Source organism: Panulirus ornatus, chromosome 4, assembly GCF_036320965.1.
Source record: "Panulirus ornatus isolate Po-2019 chromosome 4, ASM3632096v1, whole genome shotgun sequence".
Lineage (NCBI taxonomy): Eukaryota > Metazoa > Arthropoda > Malacostraca > Decapoda > Palinuridae > Panulirus > Panulirus ornatus.
The window spans coordinates 68,751,045-68,764,011 of NC_092227.1; the positions used below are offsets into that span (position 1 = coordinate 68,751,045).

The following is a 12,967-nucleotide window of genomic DNA, read 5'->3' on the forward strand; positions in this document are numbered from 1 at the left end:
TCCCAGATTTTCATTAAAATCTCAAGAAGTTGAAAATCTGATCCAAAGCTATAGAGCATTGGATTTTTCTTGATTTTTTTGAAAAAATAGATTTTCCTAAAATTTTCATCATAGATGTTTTTACGTGTGCTGAATAAGAATCTGTTGTCAAAACCTTAAATTTCGTGCAATTACTCGAGTAATTAGCATATTAATATAATCATAATTAATATTGTGTAATTAAGCGTTTTATTTCATGAAATACAGTATTTTGTCTATATCCCTAATAACCATATAGAATACGATATTCCCAGATTTTCATTGAAATCTGAAGAAGTTGGAAATCTGAGGAAAATATTTTCCTTGGATTTTTTTTTTTTATTTTTTTGAAAAAACAGATTTTCATAAAAATTTTCAGAATTGATGTTTTTACGTGGGCTGAATAAGAATCTATGGTCAAAACCTTAAAATTCTTGTAATTAGTGGAGTAATTACCATATTAATATGATTATAATTTATATTAAGTATGTAATTAAGCGCTTAATTTTCGGAAATACAGTCTTTTGACTCGGTATCCTTAATCACCATATAGAATACGACATATTCCTACATTTTCATTAGAATCTGAAGAATTTGAAAATCTGAGCAAAATATTATCCAAGCCTTGGATTTTTCTTGATTTTTTTTGAAAAAATAGATTGTCTAAAATTTTCAGCATTGATGTTTTTACATTGTGCTGAATAAGAATCTTTTGTCAAAACCTTGAAATTCGTGTAATTAGTCGAGTAATTAGCATATTAATATAATTATAATTAATGTTAGGTATGTAATTAATCGCTTAATTTCACGAAATGCAGTATTTTGGCTCTATATCCTTAATCACCATATAGAATACGACATATTCCCAGATTTTTATTAAAAACTGAAGAAGTTGAAAATCTGAGCAAAATATTATCCAAGGCCTTGGATTTTTCTTGATTTTTTTGAAAAAATAGATTTTCCTAAAAGTTTCATCATAGACTTTTTACGTGTGCTGAATAAGAATCTGTGGTCAAAACCTTAAGATTCATGTAATTTGTCGAGTAACTAGCATATAAATAAAATTATGATTAATGTTAAGTATGTAATTAAGCGCTTAATTTTACGAAATGCAGTCTTTTGACACGATATCCTTAATCACCATATAGAATTCCACATATTCCCAGATGTTCATTAAAATCTGAAGAAGTTGAAAATCTGAGGAAAATATTATCCAAGAAGTTGAAAATCCGAGCCTTCGATTTTTCTTGATTTTTTTGAAAGAATAGATTGTCTAAAATTTTATGCATTGATGTTTTTACGTGAGCTGAATAGGAATCTTTGGTCAGAACCTTAAAATTTGTGTAATTAGTCGAGTAATTAGCATAATATAATCGTGATTAATGTTAAGTATGTAATTAAGCACTTAATTTCACGAAATGCAGTATTTTGGCTCTATATCCTTAATCACCATTTAGAATACGACATATTCCCAGAGTTTCATTAAAATCTGAAGAAGTTTAAAATCTGACCAAATTATTATACAATAATAATGGATTTTTCTTGATTTTTTTGAAAAAATAGATTTTCCTAAAATTTTCAGCATAGATGTTTTTACGTGTTGCATAAGAATCTGTGGTCAAAACCTTAAAATTCATATAATTAGTCGAGTAATTAGCATATTAATATAATCGAGATTAATGTTACGTATGTAATTAATCGCTTAATTTCACTAAATGCAGTATTTTCACTCCAGATCCTTAATCACCTAATAGAATACATATTGAAAATCTAAGCAAATTATTATCCTAGGTTGGATTTTTCTTGATTTTTTTGAAAAAATAGATTTTCCTAAAATTTTCATCATAGACGTTTTTACGTGTGATGAATAAGAATCTGTGGTCAAAACCTTAAAATTCGTGTAACTAGTCGAGTAATTAGCATATCATGATTACAATTAATATCAAGTATGTAAATAAGCGCTTAATTCTACGAAATACAGTCTTTTGACTCAATATCCTTAATCACCATATAGAATTCCACATATTCCCAGAATTTCATTAAAATCTGAAGAAGTTGAAAATCTGAGGAAAATTTCTATTTTTTTGAAAAAATAGATTTTCCTAAAATTTTCAGCATTTCCGTTTTTACGTGTGCTGAATAGAATCTTTGGTCAAAACCTTAAAATTCGTGTAATTAGTCGAGTAATTAGCATAATATAATCATAATTAATATTAAATATGTAATTAAGCGCTTAATTTTACGAAATGCAGTCTTTTGACACGATATCCTTAATCACCATATAGAATTCCACATATTCCCAGATTTTCATTGAAATCTGATGTTGAAAATCTGAGCAAGATATTAACCAAGGCTTTTTATAGCCTTGGATTTTTCTTGATTTTTTTGAAAAAACAGATTTTCCTAAAATTTTCAGAATTGATGTTTTTACGTGTGCTGAATAAGAATCTGTGGTCAAAACCTTAAAATTCTTGTAATTAGTCGAGTAAATACCATAATATGATTATAATTATAGAATACATATTCTTACATTTTCATTAAAATCTGAAGAAGTTGAAAATCTGAGCAAAATATTATCCAAGGCTTTATTATAGATGTTTTTACGTGTGCTGAATAAGAATCTGTTGTCAAAACCTTAAAACTCGTGTAATTAGTTGAGTAATTAGCATATTAATATAATCATAGTTAATATTAAGTATGTAATTAAGCGTTTAATTTTACGAAATGCAGTATTTTGACTCTATATCCTTAATCACCATATAGAATACAACATATTCCCAGATTTTCATTAAAATCTGAAGAAGTTGAAAATCTGAGCAAAATATTATCCAAGGCCTTGGATTTTTCTTGATTTTTTTGAAAAGATAGATTTCCCTAATGTTTTCAGCATTGATGTTTTTACGTGTGCTGAATAAGAATCTCTAGTCAAAACCGTAAAGTTCTTGTAATTAGTCGAGTAATTAGCATATTAATATTATAATTAATATTAAGTATGTAATTAAGAGCTTAATTTTACAAAATGCAGTCTTTTGACTCAATATCCTTAATCACCATATAGAATACGACATATTCCCAGATTTTCATAAAAATCTGAAGTTGAAAATCTAAAGTTTTCTGCATTGATATTTTTACGTGTGCTGAATAAGAATCAGTTGTCAAAACCTTAAAACTCGTGTAATTAGTCAAATAATCAGCATATCAATATAATCATAATATTAAGTGTGTAATTAAGCGTTTAATTTTACGAAATACAGTATTTTGTCTCTATATCCTTAATCACCATATAGAATACGACATACTCCCAAATTTTCATTAAAATCTGAAGAAGTTGGAAATCTGAGGAAAATATTATCCTTGGATTTTTCTTGATTTTTTTGAAAAAACAGATTTTCCTAAAATTTTCAGAATTGATGTTTTTACGTGTGCTGAATAAGAATCTGTGGTTAAAACCTTAAAATTCTTGTAATCTGTCGAGTAATTAGCATATTAATATATTTATAATTAATATTAAGTATGTAATTAAGCACTTAATTTTACGAAATACAGTCTTTTGACTCGGTATCCTTAATCACCATATAGAATACGACATATTCCCAGATTTTCATTAAAATCTGAAGAAGTTGAAAGTCTGAGCAAAATATTATCCAAGGCTAAATTTAGCCTTGGATTTTTCTTGATTTTTTTTTGAAAAAATAGATATTCCTAAAATTTTCAGCATTGATGTTTTTACGTGTGCTGAATAAGAATCTGTTGTCCATACTTTAAAACTCGTGTAATTAGTCGAGTAATTAGCATATTATGATTATAATTAATGTTAAGTATATAATTAAGAGCTTGATTTTACGAAATGCAGTATTTTGACTTGATATCCTTAACCTACATATAGAATACGATATATTCCCAGAGTTTCATTAAAATCTAAAGAACTTGAAAATCTGATTTTTTTGAAAAAAATAGATTTCCTAAAAGTTTCATCATAAATGTTTTTACGTGTGCTGAATAAGAATCTGTGGTCAAAACCTTAAAATTTGTGTAATTAGTCGAGTAATTAGCATAATATAATCGTGATTAATGTTAAGTATGTTATTAAGCGCTTAACCTCACGAAATGCAGTAATTTGGCTCTATATCCTTAATCACCATATAGAATACGACATATTCCCAGATTTTCATTAAAATCTGAAGAAGTTGATGAAAATCTGAGCAAATTATTATCCTTGGATTTTTCTTGATTTTTTTTAGAAATAGATTTTCCTAAGATTTTCATCTTAGATGTTTTTACGTGTGCTGAATAAGAATCTGTGGTCAAAACCTTAAAATTCGTGTATTTAGTCGAGTAATTAGCATAATGAAAATCTGGGAATATGTCGAATAGTATTCGATAGTGTTTTCCTCAGATTTTCAACTTCACATTTTAATGAAAATCTAGGAATATGTCGTATTCTATATGGTGATTAAGGATACCGAGTCAAAAGACTGTATTTCGTAAAATTAAGCGCTTAATTACATACTTGATATTAATTATAATCATATTAATATGCTAATTACTCGACTAATTACAAGAATTTTAAGGTTTTGACCACATATTCTTATTCAGCACACGTAAAAACGTCTATGATGAAACTTTTAGGAAAATCTATTTTTTCAAAGAAAACAAGAAATATCCAAGGATAATAATTTGCTTAGATTTTCAACTTCAGATTTTAATGAAAATCTGGGAATATGTCGTATTTCATATGGTGATTAAGGATATAGAGTCAAAACACTGCATTTCGTGAAATTGAGCGATTAATTACATACTTAACATTAATCAAGATTATATTAATATGCTAATTACTCGACTAATTACTCGAATTTTAAGGTTTTGACCACAGATTCTTATTCAGCACACGTAAAAACATCTATGCTGAAAATTTTAGGAAAATATTTTGCTCAGATTTTCAACTTCAGATTTTAATGAAAATCTGGGAATATGTCGTGTTCTATATGGTGATTAAGGATATCGAGTCAAAATACTGCATTTCGTAAAATTAAACGCTTAATTACATACTTAATATTAATTATAATTATATTAATCTGATTATTCGACTAATTACACAAGTTTTAATGTTTTGATCACAGATTCTTATTCAGCACACGTAAAAAGATCTATGCTGAAAATTTTAGGAAAATCTATTTTTTCAAAAAATCAAGAAAAATCCAAGGCTATAGCCTTGGATAATATTTTGATTTTAATGAAAATATGACTATAGATGTTATTTTACATACTGATTAAGTATTTCGAGTCAAATGACTGTATTTCGCATTATTAGTGCCTTTATTTACCCCTTAGATTAATTATAAAATTAATATTCTAATTACTCGACTAATTACACGAATTTTTGGGTTTTGACCACAGATTCGTATTCTGCATACATTCTTGTTATATCCCATCGTAACAGTGTAAGCAAGTAACAGTCGGGAGTATGTTGCAGGGACCTGCTAAGCCAGACGAGCTGGCTGAGCCTGACCTTCCGGGAGGAGCGGACGGAACATGCCTACCGCCACCATCGGGAGACCTTCAGCGGCGCCGCCACTACCGCTGTGCCTCTCGTCCTCATCTTGGTCACCCTCGCCAGGTTTATCCTCATGCCCAGGTGAGCACTGGGGAGTTGGGGCTGGGAGAGGAGCAGGGGAAGGGGATGGGAGGAGGAGAAAGAAGGATGGGGAGTGAGAGGTGGGTTTGCATTTATTTCAGGATGGAGTGGTGTTGGTCTTTCATGACCTTCATGTTTAGGTGTGAGATTGGTTTGTGATATTTTAAAGTAATGTCTCATAAGTATGCTTGTTTGTTCTTTGGGAGAAGAATTTCATTGGAGTGGGTCAGGAGTACTTCCTGGTGCGAAAAGAGTAGATTTTCTTCAATATGTGCCAGAGTTTCTTGCTGTGGGTCTTATTCATTGTGTAGAGGGTGGAGTGACATTTTCCAGTAAGTATCTCAGTGGTTAGGTTTGTGATGGTGTTTTTTAGATGGATTTGCTATTTCTATGGATGGTGAGTGATTGTGTCTATGAGTTGATTTCTTTGCTTTATGAGGTAGTGTAACTTGTGGGGAGAAATTTGCTTGTATTTCTATCGGTACCCCTGTAGTACGTGCATTAATTCTTTCTTTGCATATCGTGATGTTACTGTACAAAGAACTTACTAATGTCAGAACGCAAATAAGGGACTGGGAGCGTGAGCAGTGTGGCTCCATGGCAACGAGTGTAGTTGAAGAAACGTGTGTGGAGTTTATGGAGTTTATTCTGACTGCAGAGGCTGCCAAGCTGCCACAGTCCTTTGAAAGTTTGAAAATCGATATATATATATATATATATATATATATATATATATATATATATATATATATATATATATATATATACAATATATATATATATATATATATATATATATATATATATATATATATATTGGAAAGGATCACAAGTTTGCGCGTGATCAAGATATTCCTGAGTCCACGGGGAAAATGAAACACGAAAAGTTCCCAAGTGCACTTTCGTGTAATAATCACATCATCAGGGGAGACACAAGAGAGAAATATAACAGTCAGTTGATATACATCGAAGAGACGAAGCTAGGACGCCATTTAGTAAACATGTGATTGTCCAAAACAATACAGCGAGCGTTCATAAACTTATCAATTTACAAATCTTATCAACAATAAAGTTATCTAATTTGTATAGACCATCACTAATATTAAGATTATAATTCTTTGTGTATTTGATAATAGAAGATTCAATGATATTTCTCTTGGTAATAGAGTTAGAGTTAATAACTGAGATGGCGTTACTCCAGTCAATACAATGATCATAGTTTTTAACATGATTAAACAAGGCATTTGATTCTTGTCCCGTTCTTATACTATATTTATGTTGCTTAAGTCTAAAAGAAAGATCCTTACCAGTCTGACCAACATGAAATTTATCTCAGTTTCCACAAGGAACTTTATAGATGCAACCAAGAGAATTTTCTGGTGAATTCCTGATTAAGATATTCTTTATAGTATTATTGTTGCTAAAGGCAACATTTACATTAAAGGATTTAAGCAGCATGGGAAGCAAAGTGAAATTATTATTAAAAGGGAGAACTAAAAGATTCTTGGTGTCAATGGGAGGTTTGGGCTTAACTCTATAAAATGATTTCTTTGCTAACTTAAGGGATTTATCAATGAAAGATCTAGGGTACTTTAACTTAGATCCAATAGAATATATCTTCTCAAACGCATCATCAATAAACTCAGGACTGCAAATACGTAATACCCTAAGGAACATAGATTGAAATGATGATGATTTAACTCTGTCATGTTGGGATGAGTAATAATGGATATATGAGCATACATTGGTGGGTTTTCTGTATATGCTAAACTTAAACTTGTTTCCTTGTCTATGGATCATGCAATCTAAAAATGGTAACATACCATTATTTTCATTTTCTACAGTTAATTTGATGGAAGGTACTAAATTGTTAAGTAAGGGGAGAAATATTTGTAAATTTTCATTTGTTGGCCAAACACAAAGAACATCATCTACATACCTAAACCAAATTGCATTAGAAGGTAAGATATCCTTTAGTAATTTTGTTTCAAAAAATTCCATATAAAGATTACTTAGTACACGAGAAAGAGGGTTACCCATCGCCATACCAAATTTTTGAGCATAATAATCTCCATTAAATTGAAATACACAGTCGTTTATACACAATTTTATCAGTTCAATGAAATTAGACTTTGAGACAGGTAAATGAATATCATCCAAGACATCAAATAAATATTCTAAATGGTCATCAACTGGAACTTTAGTGAAAAGTGAGGAAACATCAAAGCTAACTAGTTTGAAATCAAAATTAATATTGATATTGTTTAGCTTGTTGACTAAATCTACATTGTTCATGATATTAAAATTTGATACCTTACCCACTAAAGGGCTTAATAAGGAAACTAACCATTTTGACAATTTATATGTGATGGAGCCTAATGAACTCACTATAGGTCTTGCTGGAAAATGGTCTTTGTAAAATGATAAGTTTATGAACGCTCGTTGTATTGTTTTGGACAATGACATGTTTACCAAATGGCGTCCTAGCTTCGTCTCTTCGATGTATGTCAATTGACTGTTATATTTCTCTCTTGTGTCTCCCCTGATGATGTGATTATTACACGAAAGTGCACTTGGGAACTTTTCGTGTTTAATTTTCCCCGTGTCGCTGTCTCCCGCGTTTGCGAGGTAGCGCAAGGAAACAGACGAAAGAAATGGCCCAACCCACCCCCATACACATGTACATACATACACGTCCACACACGCAAATATACATACCTACACAGCTTTCCATGGTTTACCCCAGACGCTTCACATTCCCTGATTCACTCCACTGACAGCACGTCAACCCCGGTATACCACATCGATCCAATTCACACTATTCCTTGCCCTCCTTTCACCCTCCTGCATGTTCAGGCCCCGATCACACAAAATCTTTTTCACTCCATCTTTTCACCTCCAATTTGGTCTTCCACTTCTCCTCGTTCCCTCCACCTCCGACACATATATCCTCTTGGTCAATCTTTCCTCCCTCATTCTCTCCATGTGCCCAAACCATTTCAAAACACCCTCTTCTGCTCTCTCAACCACGCTCTTTTTATTTCCACACATCTCTCTTACCCTTACGTTACTTACTCGATCAAACCACCTCACACCACACATTGTCCTCAAACATCTCATATCCAGCACATCCACCCTCCTGCGCACAACTCTATCCATAGCCCACGCCTCGCAACCATACAACATTGTTGGAACCACTATTCCTTCAAACATACCCATTTTTGCTTTCCGAGATAATGTTCTCGACTTCCACACATTCTTCAAGGCTCCCAGGATTTTCGCCCCCTCCCCCACCCTATGATCCACTTCCGCTTCCATTGTTCCATCTGCTGCCAGATCCACTCCCAGATATCTAAAACACTTTACTTCCACCAGTTTTTCTCCATTCAAACTCACCTCCCAATTGACTTGACCCTCAACCCTACTGTACCTAATAACCTTGCTCTTATTCACATTTACTCTTAACTTTCTTCTTTCACACACTTTACCAAACTCAGGCACCAGCTTCTGCAGTTTCTCACATGAATCAGCCACCAGCGCTGTATCATCAGCGAACATATATATATATATATATATATATATATATATATATATATATATATATATATATATATATATATATATATCAGATTGGTGTAGGGCATGGTGTGAGCAAGACTGTGAGGCTGGTAACGATTTAGGCATTGTTATGGATGTGGGTATAAGTCAGGGCCTTAATGGGTTCGGTTTTGGATGTAGGTTAGGGTGTGAGTATAGGTCAGGTTTTGGTTGTGGGTAAGGGGTAAGTGTAGGGCGTGAATGGGGGGTAGGGAGTGGATCTGTAGATGGGTGTATATATGGATGCAGGGGTCATTAAGGAAGTAGGCGTTTTTTGGGTATTCGTGTATTTGAATGTAAATCATACAAGACTTGGAACATGGGCGTAGGCTTAGAATATATATATATATATATATATATATATATATATATATATATATATATATATATATATATATATATATATATATACATATATATATATATATATATATTTTTTTTTTTTTTTTTTTTTTTTTTTTTTTTTTTTTTTTTTTATACTTTGTCGCTGTCTCCCGCGTTTATATATATATATATATATATATATATATATATATATATATATATATATATATATATATATATATATATATATATTATCTCGGAAAGCAAAAATGGGTATGTTTGAAGGAATAGTGGTTCCAACAATGTTGTATGGTTGCGAGGCGTGGGCTATGGATAGAGTTGTGCGCAGGAGGATGGATGTGCTGGAAATGAGATGTTTGAGGACAATGTGTGGTGTGAGGTGGTTTGATCGAGTAAGTAACGTAAGGGTAAGAGAGATGTGTGGAAATAAAAAGAGCGTGGTTGAGAGAGCAGAAGAGGGTGTTTTGAAATGGTTTGGGCACATGGAGAGAATGAGTGAGGAAAGATTGACCAAGAGGATATATGTGTCGGAGGTGGAGGGAACGAGGAGAAGAGGGAGACCAAATTGGAGGTGGAAAGATGGAGTGAAAAAGATTTTGTGTGATCGGGGCCTGAACATGCAGGAGGGTGTAAGGAGGGCAAGGAATAGAGTGAATTGGAGCGATGTGGTATACAGGGGTTGACGTGCTGCCAGTGGAGTAAATCAAGGCATGTGAAGCGTCTGGGGTAAACCATGGAAAGCTGTGTAGGTATGTATATTTGCGTGTGTGGACGTGTGTATGTACATGTGTATGGGGGGAGGGTTGGGCCATTTCTTTCGTCTGTTTCCTTGCGCTACCTCGCAAACGCGGGAGACCGACAAAGTATAAAAAAAAATATATATATATATATATATATATATATATATATATATATATATATATATATATATATATATATTATCCCTGGGGATAGGGGAGAAAGAATACTTCCCACGTATTCCCTGCGTGTCGTAGAAGGCGACTAAAAGGGGAGGGAGCGGGGGGCTGGAAATCTTCCCCTCTCGTTTTTTTTTTTAATTTTCCAAAACAAGGAACAGAGAAGGGGGCCAGGTGAGGATATTCCCTCCAAGGCCCAGTCCTCTGTTCTTAACGCTACCTCGCTAAAGCGGGAAATGGCGAATAGTTTGAAAGAAAAAAAAGAAAAATATATATATATATATATATATATATATATATATATATATATATATATATATATATATATATATATATATATCAGCCACCAGTGCTGTATCATCAGCGAACAACAACTGACTTACTTCCCAAGCTCTCTCATCCCCAACAGACTTCATACTTGCCCCTCTTTCCAAAACTCTTGCATTTACCTCCCTAACAACCCCATCCATAAACAAATTATACAGCCATGGAGACATCACACACCCCTGCCGCAAACCTACATTCACTGAGAACCAATCACTTTCCTCTTCCTACACGTACACATGCCTTACATCCTCGATAAAAACTTTTCACTGCTTCTAACAACTTGCCTCCCACACCATATATTCTTAATACCTTCCACAGAGCATCTCTATCAACTCTATCATATGCCTTCTCCAGATCCATAAATGCTACATACAAATCCATTTGCTTTTCTAAGTATTTCTCACATACATTCTTCAAAGCAAACACCTGATCCACACATCCTCTACCACTTCTGAAACCACACTGCTCTTCCCCAATCTGATGCTCTGTACATGCCTTCACCCTCTCAATCAATACCCTTCCATATAATTTACCAGGAATACTCAACAAACTTATACCTCTGTAATTTGAGTACTCACTCTTATCCCCTTTGCCTTTGTACAATGGCACTATGCACGCATTCCGCCAATCCTCAGGCACCTCACCATGAGTCATACATACATTAAATAACCTTACCAACCAGTCCATAATACAGTCACCCCCTTTTTTAATAAATTCCACTGCAATACCATCCAAACCTGCTGCCTTGCCGACTTTCATCTTCCGCAAAGCTTTTACTACCTCTTCTCTGTTTACCAAATCATTTTCCCTAACCCTCTCACTTTGCACACCACCTCGACCAAAACACCCTATATCTGCCACTCTATCATCAAACACATTCAACAAACCTTCAAAATACTCACTCCATCTCCTTCTCGCATCACCACTACTTGTTATCACCTCCCCATTTGCGCCCTTCACTGAAGTTCCCATTTGCTCCCTTGTCTTACGCACTTTATTTACCTCCTTCCAGAACATCTTTTTATTCTCCCTAAAATTTAATGATACTCTCTCACCCCAACTCTCATTTGCCCTCTTTTTCACCTCTTGCACCTTTCTCTTGACCTCCTGTCTCTTTCTTTTATACGTCTCCCACTTAATTGCATTTTTTCCCTGCAAAAATCGTCCAAATGCCTCTCTCTTCTCTTTCACTAATAATCTTACTTCTTCATCCCACCACTCACTACCCTTTCTAATCAACCCACCTCCCACTCTTCTGATGCCACAAGCATCTTTTGCGCAATCCATCACTGATTCCCTAAATACATCCCATTCCTCCCCCACTCCCCCCATGTGAGAAACTGCAGAAGCTGGTGACTGAGTTTGGTAAAGTGTGTGAAAGAAGAAAGTTAAATGTGAATAAGAGCAAGGTTATTAGGTACAGTAGGGTTGAGGGTCAAGTGAATTGGGAGGTAAGTTTGAATGGAGCAAAACTGGAGGAAGTAAAGTGTTTTAGATATCTGGGAGTGGATCTGGCAGCGGATGGAACCATGGAAGCGTAAGTGGATCATAGGGTGGGGGAGGGGGCGAAAATCCTGGGAGCCTTGAAGAATGTGTGGAAGTCGAGAACATTATCTCGTAAAGCAAAAATGGGTATGTTTGAAGGAATAGTGGTTCCAACAATGTTGTATGGTTGCGAGGCGTGGGCTATGGACAGAGTTGTGCGCAGGAGGATGGATGTGCTGGAAATGAGATGTTTGAGGACAGTGTGTGGTGTGAGGTGGTTTGATTGAGTAAGTAACGTAAGGGTAAGAGAGATGTGTGGAAATAAAAAGAGCGTGGTTGAGAGAGCAGAAGAGGGTGTTTTGAAATGGTTTGGGCACATGGAGAGAATGAGTGAGGAAAGATTGACCAAGAGGATGTATGTGTCGGAGGTGGAGGGAACGAGGAGAAGTGGGAGACCAAATTGGAGGTGGAAAGATGGAGTGAAAATGATTTTGTGTGATCGGGGCCTGAACATGCAGGAGGGTGAAAGGAGGGAAAGGAAAAGAGTGAATTGGATCGATGTGGTATACCGGGGTTGACGTGCTGTCAGTGGATTGAATCAGGGCATGTGAAGCATCTGGGGTAAACCATGGAAAGCTGTGTA

At 34.1% G+C, this 12,967-nt stretch overlaps 1 protein-coding gene across 1 annotated transcript in view; it reads left to right on the forward strand.

Annotated features, from left to right (window-relative positions):
- Positions 1 to 12,967, forward strand: part of Ac3 (Adenylate cyclase 3) — a 241,859-nt gene that overhangs the window by 93,229 nt on the left and 135,663 nt on the right. The window contains exon 10 of the mRNA XM_071691805.1: positions 5,492 to 5,653. Within this exon, the coding sequence (XP_071547906.1) occupies positions 5,492 to 5,653 (162 nt within the window). The remainder of the gene's footprint in view (positions 1 to 5,491; positions 5,654 to 12,967) is intronic.